The sequence below is a fragment of the Pleurodeles waltl genome, chromosome 4_2, assembly GCF_031143425.1.
Source record: "Pleurodeles waltl isolate 20211129_DDA chromosome 4_2, aPleWal1.hap1.20221129, whole genome shotgun sequence".
Lineage (NCBI taxonomy): Eukaryota > Metazoa > Chordata > Amphibia > Caudata > Salamandridae > Pleurodeles > Pleurodeles waltl.
The window spans coordinates 899,619,472-899,639,652 of NC_090443.1; the positions used below are offsets into that span (position 1 = coordinate 899,619,472).

Sequence of the window (20,181 nt, forward strand, 5' to 3'; positions counted from 1 at the left end):
GGGTCTAAGATATTTTGGCAATATTTCCGATGTTTCAGCCTCTTTCCTTGATTTCCGTGAGAATGACTTTGAGGCTGCTCCTGCATCCCTCTAATGACACATGGCAGATGGCATATACAGGCTCTCCAATAAAACCTTGAAGCTCAAGTGGGCGCAGCATCAGGGGAACCTCTCGAACGTGGTCCAGATCTCGGAAGGAACTGCGCAAGATCTGCAGTTGTGGCTTTCGAGTCGCGATTGGGTCAATGGCAAATCCCTCTCCTTTCCCCAACCAGATCTTACAGGAGTGACAGATGTGTCACTTATGGGATGGAGTGGCCACATGGGAGAGGCGGAGAACAGAGGTATCCGATGGAGTCCGAACTTCATATCAGTCTTTTGGAGCTCGGGCGATCAGGCTTGCATTAAAAGCATTCCTTCTCTCTCTAAAAGGGAAAGTGGTGCAGGTGTCCATGAACATCACTACCGCCATGTGGTACTGCAACAAACAGGGTGGAGTGGGGTCGTGGACCCGTTGTCAAGAGGCTCTACCCCTCTAGATGTGGCTGGAACACCAGGGCATTACCCTGGTGGTTCAACATCTGGCGGGCTTTCTGAACGCCAGACCAGATGAACTCAGCCATCTATGCATACTCAATCAAGAATGGCTTCTCCATCCGAAGGTTGCGGAAGGCCTCTTTCAGCAGTGGGCAGAGCCTTGGTTAGATCTGTTTGCCTTTGCAGAGAACGCACAATGTCAGCTGCTTTGCGCCTTGGAGTTTCCAAGGTGGCACTTGCTCGGTGACACTTTTCGTCTTGAGTGGAGCTCAGGCCTATTTTACGCCTTCCCACCAATACCACTTCTGCCTAGAGTTCTGAAGAAGATCAAATGCGACTGGGCCCAAGTAATCCATGTGGCTCCGGACTGGGCATGAAGAGTCCGGTGTCCATAGTTTTGAGCTTGGCTACGGATCCTCCGATCAGGCTGCCCCTTAGGGAGGATCCTCTGTCGCAACCTGAGTGGACGGTTCCCCACCCAAACTTGTCTATTCTCCCCCTTCTTGCGTGGAGATTAAGCAGAAGCAGTTGTTGACGGCTTTCGACCTTTCACCTGAAGTCTGTAATGTTATCTTGGCATCCAGGTGTCCCTCCACCAAATCGGTATACAACTGTTGGCACAAATTTGTGGCATGGTGTACCAGGAAGTCTGTTGATCCCCTTTCTGCACCTCTGTCTGAGTTTCTTCTGTTTATCCTTTCTCTTGCCCAGCAGGGGTCTGCCTTGGGCACCCTTAAAGGCTATTTATCTGCCACCTTGACCTTTCTCAGATTGGCAGACCAACCTTCCTTATTCAAGTCTCCATTTTTAGGAGGTTCCTTAAAGGACTCACCCATTTGTTTCCTCCGACCCAGTTCATTATGCCAACTTTTAAAACTTTTGGGCCACTTCACAATTGGCCGCTGCGGCTCTTCTCATTAAAAACTGCTTTCCTGATCGCCGTCACCTATGAGTGAGTAAGCTTCAAGCTCTTTCTTCCAAGCCACCATTTTTATCCATCCTCACAAAGTGGTGCTTCATTGGGGGGCGTGGCCTAGCCTTCGGCAAGATGGCCGTCACTTTGTGAGGCTCCGCTGGGCTTTGGGCCTGAATTCTACATTTCTCTTCCAGGAGTGGCAGAGTTTATCCCGCACAGACCCGGGGACCCCTGGAGACCTGTGTGCCGCCGTCGGTCTGGGCGGCGGTCCCCGTGTGAGCCGCGGGCTTTGTTTATCTCTGCCGGCTCCTTGGGGACGATCTTCATGGATGGGTGGGGCCTGCGGCGCGGGAGGCTGCGTCGCCCCCTGGCCTCGCTAGCTCGGCTGGTGGGCCCTGTCGGTCCGCGCCGTTCTCCGTGGTGCTACAGTGAATTGGAGGGGGGCGCGGGTGCCTCCCTCCCGAGGCCTGTCCGGCGGTCGGATCGGACCACGGCCTCGTGGTCTTTAGGGCGCTGGAGCGCAGCAGCTCTGTCCTGGTGGTACTGGCAGGGCCGGTGAGAGGAGGTCTTACTGGTTGGCCTGCCTGCGACCAGGCTCTTGTGGCGAGGACCTGGGCACCTAGACTTACCCCCGGATCTGCTGTGTTGTGGGGGTGGGGCAGGCTTGCTTCTCCCCAGTGGCCTCTTTGCTGCTTCTGTCTGCACTCTGGCAGTGGGTGATGGTCGGTGCCTGATCTTGCCTGGCGGCTGCGACTGATGCGCCTCAGATACGAGCCTGCGGCCTGGTCTAGTTTTGGCTGGACGGTTTTGTTTGGTTTTCTGGAGGACCGGCGGTGCCCACTGCCGTGAGAAATCTCTGAGTTGACCCATAGGGTGTTGTCTGGGACTGGGCGACTTGCGCCGATGCAGGGCGGCTGCTAGATAAGGGCAAATCCGATCAAAGACAGTCAAAGCTATGCCTGGTGACGGGCCCGCGGCTGAGGGCGGTCCGGAGGACTCGGTCAAGGGTATGTTCCAGGATCTCAAGAGCAGCCTTGCAGGCATAGATGCTAAGCTAGACCACATGAGTGAGCAGCTGGACCGCATCAAGGCCACGGTGGACGACCATGACTCTAAACTTGATCATTTGGAGTCTTGTGCGTCTGATCTGGAGGACCACCATAATAGCAAAAGGGAACGACTGCTCCACATGGATGAGTATTGGATATTTCCAATAAAAATGAGTATTTGGAGGCGCGATCTCGCCGTAACAATATACGTATAATTGGTCTGCCCGAGTCCACGGATATGGGACGAATGGAGGATTTTGTGGAGGCCACGCTCTCTGAACTCTTCCCCAGAGAACTTTCCCGGTTGCTTGTGGTTGAGAGAGTGCCTAGGTCCCTGGGCCCTTGACCCCCGCCGGGTCCTCCTCCACGTCCCATAATAGCACGCCTGCTAAATTATCGTGACAGGGATGCTGTCCTCAGGCTGGCCCGGGAGTGGAGACCGGTGATCTACAAGAATACTGAACTTAACTTTATCCCGGATTACACCTAAGGGGGTTCAGGCTGCGAGGCGTGCCTTTTTGCCGGTTAAGCGCTCGTTGAGCCAGACAGATGCAAGATTTTCTCTTGTTTACCCCACAAAGCTCAAGGTCCAGCATAAAGGGAAACTGGTTTTCTTCACTGACCCGAAGCTTGCGGCTAAATTTGCTAAGACGGTGCCGAAGCGGCTGGAAACTCCTGGCCCGGAAGGATCTGGGTCTGAGCGCGCTGCCTTGAGTGACAATGACTGATTGGTCACGGCTATGTTGACTGGGGTCTCCTGGTGTGCAGGCTGGGGGCTCTCGCGATGTGATCCTTGTTATTCTGCTGCTCCAATGTTCTGTGTTCATGTATGGCCCTTCGCCCTCCTTTCCCCAGTCCTCTTGGGATGGTGGGATGGGTGGCTTGGCTTCTGCCCTTTGGATGAGTCCTTATATTAATCTACCTGTTTTGTGCGGGCCTCCTGTTGTTTTGGGGAGTGGGTTTACTGCTTTGACCAAGTTGGGGGGGTCAGCGTGGGTGGGGGTGAAGTTTGTTTGTGTACTGTTCTTCCCTTTTCTGATGTTTTTCCCTATTCACCTTTTACTGTTGGCTATCTGCGGATGGGCATATTTGGTCGTTGGGGCAGTGCTTCACTTCTGCTGGGAGGTTGCAATGGCGTTGAGTAGTGTGACAACGGTTCGTTGTCTTACCTAGAATGTGCGTGGCTTGAATGAAGCACAGAAGATGCGCCTCATGTCTGCTTATGTTAAATGTCACGAAATCGATATATGCATGCTACAAGAGACTCATTTGGTGGCAAGCTGAGGGCTGGCTGGATCGGTGAATCTCACTGTTCGGTGTTCTCGAGCTATGCACGTGGTGTGGCTATTTTGCTCCCCAGGGGTATGCAGTGGCGCACGCACAAGGTTGTGATTGACCCTAATGGTAGATATGTCTTGCTGAGCGGGATGCTGATAGATAGAGCCTGTCGGCTGGTGTCCGTCTATGGTCCCAACACGGATGACCCTGAGTTCTTTCAAGAGGTTTGGCGTTTGGTGGAGTCGCTGGGCAATGGTGCAGTGATTTGGGGGGGCAATTTCAATGCCATTCTGGACCCGATTGCAGACCGTGAGAGCTTGGCAAGGGTGCAGCATGTTGCTGCGGCAAAGGCTTTGGCATCTGATGGATGAGGGTGCTCTGGTGGATTTGTGGCGGGTAAAACATGGTGCGGCGCGGGAGGGAACGTGTGTAAATTATGCCCACAGCAGTTGGTCCCGCTTAGATCGCTGGCTGGGCACACGAGATGTGGAGCTCTGGGCGCGGTCAGTGGAGCATTTGGCCCGTACTCTGTCTGATCATTCGCCAGTAAAATTAGTTCTGGCAGTGCCCTGTGGGATGGAGCACACGTTTATGTGGCGGCTGCCACAGAGGGCGCTTCGGGATCAGGTATTTCGGGAGGAGGTTTGTGAGGCTATCGTACATTTTTCCGCTGAGAACAGTGGATCTGTGAGCTCTGCAAGTACTTTATGGGAGGCCTTTAAAGTGGTCATCCGGGGTGTGTGCCTCTCGAAGCAGTATGGTGTACTAAGGGCGCTACGCAGGGAATTGGCTGATCTGGAGGGGAGGATAGCGGATTGGGACCGGCGTTTGGTGCTGGAGTGGTCTGGTGCGGTGCTTGCGGCCCTTCGGAGTACCGTGTCTTCGTACGAGGAGGCCTCACTTCGGGAGATCTGTTTCCTGGGGAAGTTTGCCAGGGCGAGACGATATGGCGAGGGGGAGAGGGCCGGACGCACGTTGGCAAACATGCTGCGGAGGCCATGGGCAAGCAATTATGTCACTGAAATAGATAGTGCGGAGGGCGATCGCGTTGCTGGGACGCAGGGTGTCATGAAGGTTTTCTCTTCCTTTTTTGCGAATTTGTATGCAGAGCCTTCCGGGCTGGATGCTGCTGTGGCTCAGGAGTATTTTTCAGAGATTGCCCTGCTCTGGTTTGATGATGCGCACCGTTCTTATTTTGAAGCCCCCTTTTCGATTGAGGAGGTCACTGCTGCGATTCGTAGTCTACCTGGAGGCAGGTCTCCTGGGCTGGATGGCTTGACTCCTGCGTTCTGTAAGGAGTATTCTGAAATTCTTGCTCCTCTTCTCTTGGAGGTATATGCGGAGGCTATGGAGACTGGGATTCTTCCCGCCACCCTGCGTGAGGCCTTGATTGTTACATTCCTTAAACCTGGCAAGGACCCATATAGCTGTGACTCGTATCACCCGCTTTCTATGATTAATATTGACAACAAGATCTTGGCTAAGATGATTGCGGCGCGGCTACAGCCGCTGCTCCCGAAGTTGGTGCTGCCAAATCAGTCTGGGTTTGTGCCTGGCCGGTCCACGTCACATAATTTGCGAACGTTCTTTGCGGTAGCGGGTTCTATTGGGGCTGAAGACGATGCGGCAGCAGTGTTTTTAGATGCTTCCAAGGCCTTTGACTCACTGGCTTGGGAGTATATGTTTGCGTTGCTTGCCAGGGTCGGGCTGAGTGCATGATTTGTGAAGTTGATCCGATTGCTGTACTCGGCCCCCACTGCTAGGCTGTGCCTCAATGGGACTATTTCTGACCCTTTCCCGGTTGCTCGGGAAACCCGCCAGGGATGCCCTTTGTCCCCATTACTTTTTGCTGTGGCCATGGAGCCTCTTGCGGTGCGGATGAGACAACATCATAGTGAAATGGGACTGCCGTTCCGGCAGCTGCCTATTTTAATATCTCTGTATGCGGATGATATGCACTATACGTTTGTGAGCCGCTGAAGAATCTTGATTTATTTTTTTGGGACGAAATTGTGCGCTTTGGCACTTTCTCTGGGATCGCAATCAATTGGTCTAAGTCTGTGGTGATGCCTTTGGGGGCTGGAGTGGCGGACTTCCCTTCTCGGTATCCGATTGATTGGTTGGGCAAGAGGCCCAGTGCATTACCTGGGGGTATGGTTGAGCTGTGATGTGGAGACTCTCTGGTCGGCCAATTATGGTAAGGCGATGATGTGGCTGGAAGACAGAGTCGAGGCGTGGCGCTCACTGCTGCTCTCGCTCATTGGGCGTATAGCTATTGCAAAAATCGTGGTCCTGCCCAAAATTTTGTATTTGTTTGTCAACCTCCCTCTTCTTCTCCTGGTGGGTTTCACACAGCGTCTTCGCTCTGCCTTGATACGATTGGTCTGGGCTGGCCGGCAGCCCAGAATTGCCTGGGAGAAGCTGAAGCTTCCGTTTGAGCTGGGTGGCCTTGCTGTCCCTGATCTGGAGCTCTACTACCTTTGTGCTCAGGCTCACTTTGCGTATTATTGATTGCGCCCGATCCGCTACTTACCGCATCTTGCTCCTGAGACTGATGTGGTGTGGCCGGATGGCCTGTCTCGTATACTTGGTAACCCTTCCCGGCCTAGGACGCAAGGTGTTGATACCGTGACGTGTACTGCGCGTGCTTGGGCTACATTGATGCGTCGCTCTGGGGTGGGCGTGCCCTTTGCCCCCTCGATGCCGGTCCTCTCGGTCGCGGATGTGGAGATGTTTCGGGATGCGAGGATGTGCGGCTTCCTTCATGATTCGCATCTAGCTGTATTGCGTGACTGGTTTGTGGATGGTCATCTGATTTCACCTGGGGAGGCGCTTGGGGGCGGTGGTACCACTGCTCTGCGTGTCTGCGCCATGCTGCGTGCCTGCTTCTCCTGTTCTTATGATACTCTATTGGTGTGCCAGGCTTTGGAGGAGCTGTGTCGTGCCCAATCGCCGCGCAGGCTCATTACTAAATTGTACAACTGCCTGTAGGACCAGCAAGGTGGTGATGTGGGGTCAGCAAAGACTCGCTGGGAGGCGGATCTTGGTGTGACTATATCGGAGGAGGAGTGGCGGAGATGCTGCGTGCACATGAGAGTTTTGTCTCCCATTTATAGGTTGCGTCTGATCCACTTCAAGTTTCTGCATTGCCTCTACTACACTCCACGAGGCCTTTGTTCTATGGGCCTTCGCGCGGATGCGTGCTGTGAACGGTGTTGCGCCCCTGATGCTGGATTTCTCCACCTCGCGTGGGAGTCCGCGGATGTCCACGCTTTTTGGGCGGAGGTCTTTCATATGATGGAGATGACTGGTTTGGTACTGTCCCCGTCACCCAGAGTGGCCCTGCTTGGATGCGTGGCTGAGGTGCGGCAGACATATAGGAGACTGGTGGGCTTGCTTCTCCTGTTGGCGAAGCATACGGTTGCTATGTGGTGGGGACGGGCTCCTCATGGATCGGACTGGTTGCGTGACGCTTCCTATTGCCAAGAGCAATTGATGATTTTTGGGGAGTTGGCTCCTGAGGGGTCTTGGCCTCTGGACATATGGGCTCCACTGCGTACTTTTCTGGAGTCTTTATAGTGTGGATGTGCATGCATTCTATGTGTGTCCGCGCACTGAGCTATCTGGATCTCCAGCTCCCTTCAACTGTGCTGTGCTTAAAATACATAGCTGATTGGATGTTGCACGCTCCTGCGTCCTTTTTCTGCCCTCCCTCCCCTCTTCTCTCTCTGTCCCTGTTGGTTCGGTGATAGTTCCTAGCCCCATGAATGCCTAGTTTAATGATATACGTTCCTGGGTTTATGTTTTACATGTCCGCATTGCTGTGGAGGGGGCTCCTTTGGTAGTACTGGCTCGCTTCAATGTTGCACATTGGCTGGCATCCCTTAGGGTGTTCCTGTGCCACGGCTTGGGACCCCAGATATAGACTGGAACGCTATTAAATTGCCAATGTTTCTTTGTTCATTGGGCTTGTCTTCTGTTAGGTTTTTGTGTACGTTTTTTTACATTATAATCAATAAATAAATAAATAAATAAAAAAACTTAAAAAAAAAACAAAGTGGTGCTTCATTCCAGGGCCACCTTTCTTCGTAAAATTGTTAAGCATTTTCATGTAGGCCATCACTGTGCCTACTTTTTACAAACCTCATCATCCCTCTTATGAAGTGGAGAGACTCCACGACTGGATCCAAAAAGAGTGTAGGCATTCTACCTGAATCATACTTAAGATTTCCGGGTGGACGATCAACTCTTTGTAGGGTATGTCAGTGAGAAGAAAGGGTGGGTGGTGCAGAAGCGCACCATCATTCGTTGGGTGGGCTGTGCATCAAAATGTGCTAATCTTTGGTGAAAAAGCAACCCCGTGTGGGCTTGCCTTCTCACTCCACCAGAGTAACTGCTGCCAGCACAACGCTAGCACTCAGAGTTCCTGTCCTGGATGTCTGCCAGACACCAATGTGGTCATCCCTGCACAGGTTCACTTAACATTACTGCCTGGACAGTCAGGTCCACAGAGATGGCTACTTTGGTCGTTCGGTCCTGCAGGACTTTCTAGTATGATCGTGGTTCGCAACCCACCTGCTGAGGATGGCATTGCTCGGGTAGCTAGTCTAAGGTAAGGAATAGAAGTCTTTATCAGATGAACAAGTTACTTACCTCCAGTAACAATTTATGTGGTAGAGACATATTCTAGTTGCAGATTCCTTACTGACTCGCCCGCACTGCCAACTAATTTTTAGGGACAGAGATTTCCCTTTCAGGCCTCTAGTTCTGGCGCACCATTCTCAGTGTTCTTCATGGCTCCGTGGTACTGATGTGGAAAGTCATTAAAAGAAACTTATATATAACCGCGACGCCATCGACGGAGTCACCGGACACCAGTGATGGTGCATAAGGGTGCTGCTCAAAAAAACTCTCCGGAACCGGTCTGTTGCCTGGGGGGAATTCAAAGGTATGGAATCTGCAACTAGAATGTGTCTACCAAATAGATAGTTACCAAAGAAAAGTAACTTATTCAACAGCTTTACTAAAATAAGTAGAATGGCTGCCGATTAAAATTACACTAAAACATAAATGATCCATGAATCGTTTTAGCTGTCAGCTAAACACAGCAATGAGCACTGCACTGTATTGGAAAACTTGTGGAAAGAACCCCCAACCACTCATTTTTCCTGGGATCTAAAAAGCAGATAAGTTAAGGGCAAAAGAGCTTGAGTGGGCACATAAGACCATGTGTGATGAAGGAGGAATATGAAAACTAAATGTGTCCCAAAAGAGAGAGAGGGGAAACTATGTGATGTGGCTGGACAAGAGGAACAGCACACTTAAGCATAGAAAAGAGGGTGAAGATGAGGGAAACTGCCCAAGAAAGTGAGTACATGGCTTACTGTTTTAGATAGAATGGATGAAACGTGCCCACAGAATAAATAAAAACTCATTAGAGGCCCCAGCTTGCCTTCGCGGATTAATAACAACTGTGCCCAATTAACGTTATGCTAAAGGGGGGAAAAAACGTATGTGGGTATGCTCTCTGAAGCGTAAACTTGTGTTCTGTAAGCTAAGTGTATGCATTGTGATCCAATGCCTTTTTTTTATTTTTATTTTAGTGCCAGACAATGCAGAAGATGAAGGAGATGCCTTATTACAGTTTACTGCAGAATTTTCCTCAAGGTAAAGCAGGTGGTAAATTAATGCACTATATGCTCTAACCAAAGTTCAAGGCTGATCAATTCAGATGATATTGTCCCATAGATGATGAAAAGGGCAATGTGCTTAGAATTCTGAGGTATTTGAATAGTTTATCACAAAGCCTAACTCATGTCAGAATAAAAGTATGAACAAATATAAGAGAATAAGGTTAGAGAACAGATTCAACAGACCTTAGACCAAGCGACATAGTGACAAAGGTTGATATATAAAGAAAACCAAATGTATTTGTTTAAAAAAAACATATCTGTACGAGAAAGATATTTTGTAGGATGCAAAAACAAACCCCTCACCGAGTGTTGGTGGTACTATGCTCATCATATTCTTAAAAACTGTGTTAGAAAAACAAGCTTTTGAGGTAAGCAGCTTGAGATTGTCGGTGATATTGTAGGGCGCTCCATATGGTAGAGCTGCTCCCCACCTATAAAAGGGGAACAGCCCATGGCTCCCTACTTCCATTTTGCTGAATTTATGGGGCACTCTAAGATAGATATAGATATATATATATATATATATATATATATATATATATATATATATATATATATATACCTGTTATCAAGGGAGTTTGGATTCCCGAAACGCATTGGGCGAGTGTTTATCTTGCCTAATAAATTAATTTTGATGGAGACATCGCGTGACTGAGGCGTTTCTTTTTAAAGGGAGGAAGAGTGGTGAAATATACGGGGTTCGTGACCCCGCTTCAGTCTGCCGTGCAGGGCGCAGACTAATGCGTACATTGGAAGAATATATATATATATATATATATATATATATATATATATTTTTTTTTTAAACAGAGGTTACAGGGACGTTATAGGTAGGCTCACATTTTAAACGTGCGAAACTTTAAAAATTCACCAGTTATAGTTAGTTACCTCAAGTAACTATAACTCATGCCATAAGGTAACTATAACTCGCTCCCCCCATGCACAGGTATGTGATCATTAAGTTTACTGCAGGCTTTACAGTGACTTTATCAATGGTGTTATCAAAGATGTCACAAGAGCCATAATTTGTGGGGTAATTACCAGTGCATGGTGAGGGCACGAGTTGTAGTTACTTGAGGTAACTCTAGCTATAACTGGTGAATTTATTTGGTTTCGTACATTTAAAATGTGAGCCTAACTATAATGTCACATACGCACTAGGCAGAGACTCTTATTCTGCTTCGGGAGCACCCTTTCTGGGCGCTCCTTCCAATCCTAACATTACTGTATGCAGCCAGCACCATGAAAGCAGCATTAGGATTGGCCACAGAGGAGGCTGGGAGCCAGTGCCTGCAGTGGAGGATCAGAGCATTGCAGTGAGAATAGTCCGTTTAAAAAAACAATTATCATATTACATATATTTTTTGTCCACCTGTCAGCTCCCCAAATCCTCCCCCCCCCCTTTTTTCTTCCTGTGAGCCGCCCCTGGGTGGCGGTCTCCAGGGCAGCGGGGGAGCAGGCAGCCCCCAATAAGCCCCGGGGAGATGGCAGTACCAGGGGCAGTGAGAGTGGGCCAGAACCCCTCTGCTTCTTTAGACATAAGCCCCCAGGACTTGGCCCACCCGGGGGTATGATAGTCTTTTTTTATTTTATTTTTTTATTTTACCGCAGATCCACTGCGACTCTGGTCGTAAAATAAAAAATATGCTTTTTAGCCCCGGGGGGGGGAGGGAGGGAGGGAGTCCCTTTGTGAGCCCACCTCCAGAGCTATGGGGTCAGGGTGTTCATACCCTGGCCCCTTTTCCTTTTTTTTTTCCCCCCCTTGTTTTTGGGGGATTCTGCTTCAGTGGAGTCCCAAGATGGCTGACAACCCTTCAGCGACCTCTGTTGTTGAAGTGTTATCAGCCAATCAGATCTCTGCACGAGATTAGGAGGGGTTGCAAATCCTTCGCGTACCTAGATATACACATTTGTTTTCCTCTTAATTTCTCAAGAACTACTGAATGGAATTAGACCAAAACAACAACATTTCGCTTTCTGGACCAGGACCTACCTTCCTGCCAAATTTGGTGTAATTCTGTCCAGTAGTTTTTGCAATATTGCTGTTCAAACTCCCTATAGAAAAATGAATGGAGAAAACGTGTTTTGGGACCCACCCTTTTTCTCGGCCCCCATCAACAGATCACCCCGAAACTTTCCAGGCAGCAACTAACAGGACTGCCAAATTTGTTTTAGAACGCTTTGTGAAGATTCATCAAGCGGCGCCAAAGATATAGACAAGTAAAAAACGCTTTTTATATAGAAACTAGGTCCTGACTAACTACCTAGTGGCGACCGCCACTAAGTTTTATTCCATGGCATGTGCAGCTGTAGATACAAATGCTTTGCATAAGTTTGTCATGTAGTGTTGAGCTCGGAGAGTTACAAGTCATATTTCTTCGAAGAAGGTTTTCAAGTCACGGGATCGAGTGACTTCTCCTCTCTGCAATACTGCGCATGGCATTGAGTCCTTTGTTAGATTGTTTTCTTTTCACTCTCTGGTTCGGACGTGTTTCCTCTCGCTCTGGGACCTCTCGATTCGGTATCTTCTGAAGTTTCTGTAAACGTCGGTATGGTTTCGATCTCGTTTTCCACTCTTATAGTTGATCCAATTGCAACCGTGGGGGTCAATTTCACACCCTTAGGGGCGACCTTGCCCTTTTTTTGGGGCCTACTTTGACACATTGTAGTCGAACAATGTTAGGCTGATGGAACGTACTCCGTTTCGGTTTTGTCTTCGGTGTCGCACAAAATTTCCCTACATCTATCAGCATTTGGTGTGCAATCTGTGCCTGTCTCCGTAACTTGTAGATCGTTTTGATCCAAAAAGACTATTCAGGACCAAAGAGTGCATCGAATGGAGATGGTGTCCAAGTCATCAGAACACACACCTGACATCTTTGGAGAGGAACACGAGCAAAAGGAATTAGGACAGCGTGTAGCCATTTCCAGTGCAGATTCGGATCGAGATTCAGATGTTGACAGCCAATCCATCCTACTGGCGCTGTACGTGTGTACACCAGCCCCATCACACCAAACAAAGACAATTAAAAAGACTCCTGCATCGGTCTTCGGTCCTCCACTGCCTTCGGGCTATGGTCGGTCCCGAAAACTACCTTTGGATGACCAACCCTCGGGTTCGGCACCGAAACAAAGGACCAAAGTGCATTTGGCATATACTAAACAGCCTGCCACATCAGTTTCGGTACAGAACCTTGGAACTGGAAAAAAATAATAATAATAACAACAGCACTTTTGGAGCCAACATTTTCGGTCCGAGTCAAGCAGTCCGTATCAAGACCTTCGGAATCGAAAGCTGCCAGTAGTCAAAACTCTCCAGCTACTGAGGAGTCATCTCAGATACAACCTATTTTATAAGTTTTGGACGCTAAACAGCGAAAAATTCATATACACAAAGAAACAGGAAGGATCATAGCCTCTCCTCCTCCAACAATTTTTAAAAAACTGACTTTTCATGAGACTTTACACGCTGGGCCTCCACCTATCAAAGTCCTTAAACAGAAGGAGAAACAAAAGGCAATGCAACAACTTCAGCCTTCACCACCACATTTTCCTTCCCTTCCTTCTACCCCACCACCTTCACCTACGCACTCAACACAGTTCTCTCCATAGGCATCATCTGCATCACCAGATAGGGATGATTTAACTGATCCTCAAGAAGAGGTAGACCCAGGGGATATATATGACACAGATCCCATTCTCCCTTATGACCTAGATTTATACCCAGAGACGCCATCTCCCCCCGAAGATACCACTGCTTATAATCAAGTTATAGCCAGGACAGCTGCATATCATAACGTACAATTACATACAGATCCCTTTAAGGATGATTTTTTGTTTAATACTTTAACATCTACTCACAGAGTACCAGTGTCTCCCTATGATTCCAAGCATGCTTAGACATGCTGAAGACATTTTTAAAGAGCCTATAAAAGCAAGATTCATTACACCCAGGGTTGATAAGAGATACAAACCTTCACCCTCTGATCCAGGTTTTATTAGGGCACAATTACCACCTGATTCTATAGTGATAAGTGCAGCAAGAAAACAAGCCAATAGCCAGTCTACAGGAGATGCTCCTCCTCCAGACAAAGAAAGTCGAAAATTTGATGCAGCAATTAAGAGTTGCTACTCAAGTGCCAACCACTGGAGGATTGCAAATTCCTAAGCACTCCTAGAAAGGTATGATAGGGCTCGTTGGGATCAGATGGAAGACCTGTTAAAATATCTTCAACCGCAACATCAAAAAAGGGGGCAACAAATAGTAGCAGGACAGGCTATTTCTAATAACGCAATTAGATGCACTACTTATGCAGCTGATACAGCGGCAAGGGGATTCAACGCCAGCATAATCATCAGGAGACATGCATGGCTAAGAGCTTCAGGATTTAAGCCTGAGATACAGCAAGCGCTACTAAACATGCTCTTCGATAAAGAACACCTATTTGGGCCAGAGGTTGATACTACAATAGATAAGCTTAAAAAGGACTCAGAGACAGCTACAGCTTTAGGTGCATTATACACCACACCCACTAGAGGCATGCTTTTTAGTCCACAATTTAGGGGTGGTTTCAAACCATCAACCACAGAACCATCCACCTCACAACAAAATCAAGGGCCACACTTCTATAACAGAGGTTCATTCAGAGGCTCCTATAAAGGATCCAGTTATAGAGGAAGAGGTAAATCAGCTGATCCCAGAGGTTTCTCTACCTCAACAAAACAGTGACTTCTTACAAATCTCCACAGAGCAAGCATCTCCTGTGGCAGGAAGACTGGTAAATTTTTACCCTCAATGGTACATCACCACCACAAATCAATCAGTTCTATGAATTATCCAACATGGCTGTTGTCTAGAACTCATTTCTGCTCCACCAAACATTCCCCTTCGTTCACACAGACTTACTCAGGAACATCTCATTTTATTAAAATAGGAGGTACAATTACCAAATAATCAAAGGAGCTATCAAGATAGTGCCTATATCACATCAGGGAGCTGGATTATATTCACTATACTTCCTCATACCAAAGAAAGATGGTACTGTAAGACCAATCTTAGATCTCAGACCCCTAGATCTATACATCCTTTCAGAACACTTTCATATGGTCATTCTACAGGACATTATTCCCGTACTACAAAAACAAGATTACATGACCGCGTTAGACCTCAAGAATGCTTATTTCCACATTCCCATATATCCAGCACATCGAAAATATCTAAGATTTGTCATAGCGGGAAATCACTTCCAATTCAAAGTGCCACCGTTTGGGGTAACAACAGCACCAAGGGTTTTCACCAAATGCTTAGCAGTGGTTGCAGCTTTCCTCAGAAGACAACACATACATGTCTTCCTATAGCTAGATGACTGTCTCATAAAAGCCAGTTCAATTCAGATTTGTCAACAATATACCCAATATACCATAGACATCTACACAATCTAGGATTCACAATCAATTACCACACATCTCACCTGCAACCATCACAGATACAACCATATCTGGGAGCAATTCCGAACGCTCAATCAGGATTAGCATATCCAACCCCAGTAAGGATCCAAGCATTTCACAATCTCATATCTCAACTACAATACAACCACACTTATACAGTAAAGCTAGTGATGAAACTATTGGGAATGATGGCTTCATGCATAGCCGTAGTCTGCCATCAAGACTACACATGAAATCACTACAGCAGTGTCTTTCTCTACAATGTTCTCAGACACAGGGTCAGATTCAGGATCTAGTGTTGTTGGACCGCCAGACTCCTCGCTCTCTGCTATGGTGGAATTACACCAACCTATCAAAGGGTGTCCCTTTCAGGATCCTGTGCCTCGGACCACAATCACAACAGATGCACCTCTGATAGGTTGGTGAGCTCATCTAAACAACCTCAATATACAGGGGGAATGGGACTAAGTTCAATAGACTTATCACATAAACTACTTGGAATCACTAGCAGTATTCCTAGCACTCAAAGCTTTTTCACCCACAAATCCCACTCAAGTTAGTGTTAATTCAGACAGACAATATAACCACAATGTATTATCTGCAAAAACAGCGGGTGGGACACCCATCTCAGTTGTCCCTTTTATCACAGACAATTTGGAAAAGGGCAATTCACAATCATATTCAATTACTGGCAGAGTATCTTCCAGGTCAACTAGCTTACCTCTTAAGCAGGAAACAAGTCTACAAATGGGAAATTCACCCACAAGTGATTCAACAACGCTTCCAAATGTGGGGGAATATAGAAATAGACCTTTTCGGCACAAAAGAAAATGCAAAATGCCTAAGCTTCGCATCTAGCTACCCACACCCTCAATCCAAGGGCAATGCTCTATGGATGAACTGGCCAGGGATATTTGCTTACGCTTGTCCACCTCTCCCACTAATTCCATCTCAGATTTTTTTTTTTAAATAAAAAAAAGAAACAAACCTCACTCACTGTGATACTTATAGCTCCTACATGGGCATGTCAACATTTGGACCTGTCTGTAGTACCACATCACAAACCTCCAAACAGACCAGATTTGTTGAATCAAAGGAAAGGCCAAAACAGACATCCAAACCCCAGCACACTCAACCTGGTGATTTGGCTCCTGAAGTCAGAGTTTGGCTATTTACAACTTCCATCTGAATGTATGGATATTCTAAAAGAAGTACGCAAACCCACAACTAGACAGTGTTATGCAGCTAAATGGAACCATTTTGTCTACTATTGTCAACCCAAAAATATTGATTCACTTAAAGCTTCAGTACATGATATTGTTTTCTTTTGCTACACTTAGAAAAAGCAAATCTGGCATATTCGTCTATTAGAATTCATTTAACAGTTATAGCTGCTTACCTTCAAAATAGGCAACATATTTCTCTGTTCAGGATTCTTGTTATAAAGGCCTTTATGGAAGGTCTTAAAAGGCTTATTCCATCTAGAGTTCCTTCAGCCCATGTGTGGAATCTTAATATTGTGCTCACAAGTCCTATGGGGCAACCATTTGAACCCATGCATCCTTTATAGTTTCTATCATGGAAAGTTGCTTTCTGAGTAGCAATTACTTCTTTAAGAAGAGTTAGCGAAATTCAGGCATTTACTTTAGAAGAACCTTTTTTTCAAATCCATAAAGACAAATTAGTTCTTAGAACAAATCCCAAATTCCTATAAAAGGTGGTTTCACGTTTTCATATCAATCAGTCAGTGGAATTGCCAGGATTCTTTCCACAGCCAGATTCAGTGGCTGAAAGAGCACTTCACACCCTTGATGTTAAAAGAGCTGTCATGTACTATACAGATAGAACAAAACATTTCAGAAAATCCAAATCACTCTTTGTGGCATTCTCAGAACCTCACAATTGTAATCCTATTAAAAAAAAATGGATTAGCTAGATGGAGACTTGCTATCTTAAAGCTAAAAGATAGTTACCAGTAACCCCTAAAGCACAATCCAGTAGGAAAAAAGTAGCTTCGGTGGCATTCTTAGGAAATATACCAATGGCAGACGTATGTAATGCTGGCACATGGGCTACCCCACACACATTTACTAAACACTTCTGTGTGAATGTATTATCTCGCTAACAAGCAAAAGGTGAACAGGTGGTGCTTAGAACACTGCTTCAAACAGGCTAGCCACTGCTTATTTTGGGAGGGAACTGCTTTGCAATCTATGCAGGCATGTGTATCTGCAGCTACACAAGCCATTGAACTGAAAATGTTACTTACCCAGTAGTCATCTCTTCGTGGTATGTAGTGCTGTAAATTCACATGCACCCTCCTTCCTCCCTGGAAGCCTGTGGCCATTGTAGTAAGATATACTGTAAATACGTATATACGTTGCATGTACATCTCATTTCTTTACTGTCAATGTACATATACATTTACACACTCTTTACTTCACCCTCCTGCGGGAAAGCAATCTAACAAAGGACTCGATGCCCATGCACAGTATTACTGAGAGGGGGAGTTACTCGATCCTGTGGCTCAAAAATATTTTTTAGAAGAAAAACAACTTGTAACCCTCTAGCCCAACACTAGATGCCAAACTTATGCAAAGCATGTGAATCTATAGCACTAAATGCCACAAACTAATGTCTACTGGGTAAGTAACATTTTCCATATATATGTGTAGCTGGTTTATTTCTGCTGCCTACTGTTTGACTCTGACGTTTGCAACTTGTTTTACTTCAGAGGTGTTTGAGTCAGAAGACCTGCTGTGACTCCTCCCTTCCTTCAGAATGCATCAGTACAATGGCTTCATCTCAGATTGCTTTCTTCCACCATCTGGCTTGGAGGTTCAAGATGCTCCTCCAAAGTCAAAGCATTACGCGCACTGTATTACTTGGTTTTGTTTCAGGTTCTGCGGCTCCCTCTTCCACTCCAGCAATGAAAATACTGTTAGACCGATCACCACAAGGTCTGCAATCTCTGCCTTGTTGCCTATCGCAGGTGCATAGAGAATTGTCCTGCAAGGCCTGTTCACTTTTCTTTGCAAGAAGCCTCTCAGACACAGGAGGGAGAGATGGTGGGTGCATTACAAGATGCAGAACAAAGAGATACTGGCCCAACATTTTTACTGCTGAAGATATACCAGGCTCTGAGGAGGAAAAGGCTGGCCCTTCACACTTCGCCTGAGGCCAGGAGCAGGAAGAACTCAAGGCCCACTTCTCCGAGACGTCCAACATCAACTGAAGAGATTGTTTTTTACAAGCCAGCGCCATAGCAAACGTCATTTTCTATAGACTATAGACCAAGGTTATACAACACACAGTGATGTACATCAGTCTTGAGCCTGCAAGCATCCAACAGCCAAGTGACTGCAATACTCCCAAGGGAGTCTGGTATTGATCCCAGAGCTGAGCCAGAAGAGGCCTAAGGTGCACACCACCAGATGACATCTAAGTGTCCGGCAAAGTAACCCTCTTCCTGCTTAGTCACCACCTCATTGCCTGGCACCTAAAAGCCTCCCTCAGCACTGAAGCTGTAGCCTCACTTGGTGTGAAAGCCTCTGACACATTCTGCACCACAACCACCAATGGTTTTGACAAGCCCCCATTGCAGCTGAATCAACACCAAAGAGCCAACATTTAAAGGCCCCCTCTAATACAGAGGTCAGATTCCTCAACTGGGTAGATCATTGAAAGAGTAGATTACATCTTTGATGAAAAGCATAAAAAGCTTTTTGTTCACCCAGACACTGGCAGGATAGTCACCATAACTCCATCTCCAGGAGTCATCCCATTCCAAAAATAAGGTGGCTCACCTTTGAGGAAGAATCCCAGTCTCCTCCTCCTCTTGCAGCATCAAACCTAAATAAGATAATGCATACAGTTACCATCCTCCACAACCACCTCCTTTGCCTCTACCCTGCCCCGGCCCATTAGTTACCTTCCCATGCGCAAGGACATGTTACATTTACCAGAAATGCCTTTAATTGTACAGTTAGAGCCAGGGTTGTAACCCCCAGTCTGAAAAAAGTACAAGCTTGCCCTAGAAGGTCCACCTTTTATTCAAAGTAACATTAAACAGGATTTAGTAGTAGATGGATACTCCTCCCCTGATAAAGAGTCAAAGAAATATGATCCTGCAGGCAAAAGAATGGTATTTGGGCCCTCCTCTCCAGGTACGATCGGTACCATGGGGAGGCCATGGAGGAGCTCCTAAAGCATCTTCCTGAAGCTCACTAAATGAGGGTACAAGAACTAGTTGCAGAGGGCAAAACCATTACCAACACCAGTTCACCTTGTGTCCTTGATGTGGCAAGTACAGTAGCTAGCGGGATCAATACCAGTGTCTGCCTTCACAGGAATACGTGGCTTAGGGCATCAGGGTTTAGGCCAGAAGTGCCACAGCACTTCCTAAATATGCATTCTGAGGGCAGGCATCTTTTTGACCCTCAGGTTGATTAGCTGCTCAAGAAAATCAAAAAGGATGTGTACATAGCCAAGTTTATGGGTTCTGTACAATCCTCCATGCAAAAGCCAGTTTTTTACCAGCAGCACAATAGGGGAGGTCACAGGAAAGGAGGCTTGGCCCAATTACACTAATGCAAGGGAAGAATAATGCACTTCCAGTTACATTGGGAAAGCATTTTATAGGCTCACTGAGTCCTCTCTATTATGCAGTAAGGGTGCTGACTTGAATTTCCCACTCATTCCGACCACCACCCAACCCCCACATCCCAACCTGCCATCATGTACAAACTTCAGACCAATTTCATCTCTTGGAGGAAGAGGTGCCAGTACTCCTAGCAAGGTGCACCAAAGAACATGTTCCCGTACACCAACATAGGGCAGGGACGTACCTTACTGTAATTTCTTATCCCCAGAAAGGAGGGCTCAGTCCAGCCAGTCCTCCAGTAATAACCATTGAGCAGGTTTATCAGCTCCAAACACTTTCAGACAGTCATTTTACAAGATGCCCTTCTCTTGCTACACCACAGCCACTTCATTGCAGCTATGGATCTGAAAGATGAGTGGTTTCAGAAGTTTCCCAGTGAACCCAGCACACCACCAGTACTTTTGTTTTGTGGAAAACTTTAACAGTTCAAGGTTTTGCCCTTTGGGGTTACTACAGCTCTAAGAGTATTTACAAAATGTCTGTAGTTAGACAACTGACTGACAAAGAGCAGCAACAAACAGTGCCTACCACACACTCACATAGTGTCTCTACTGCACAAACTAGGTTTTAGCATCAGTGAGAAATAGGTGCATCTCC

General features: G+C 47.0%; 1 protein-coding gene across 2 annotated transcripts in view; it reads left to right on the forward strand.

Moving 5' to 3' along the window:
* Positions 1-20,181, forward strand: part of FAF1 (Fas associated factor 1) — a 1,413,415-nt gene that overhangs the window by 723,933 nt on the left and 669,301 nt on the right. For both annotated transcript variants that reach the window (XM_069232690.1, XM_069232691.1), the window contains exon 11: positions 9,384-9,447. In XM_069232690.1, coding sequence (XP_069088791.1) covers positions 9,384-9,447 — 64 coding nt within the window. The remainder of the gene's footprint in view (positions 1-9,383; positions 9,448-20,181) is intronic.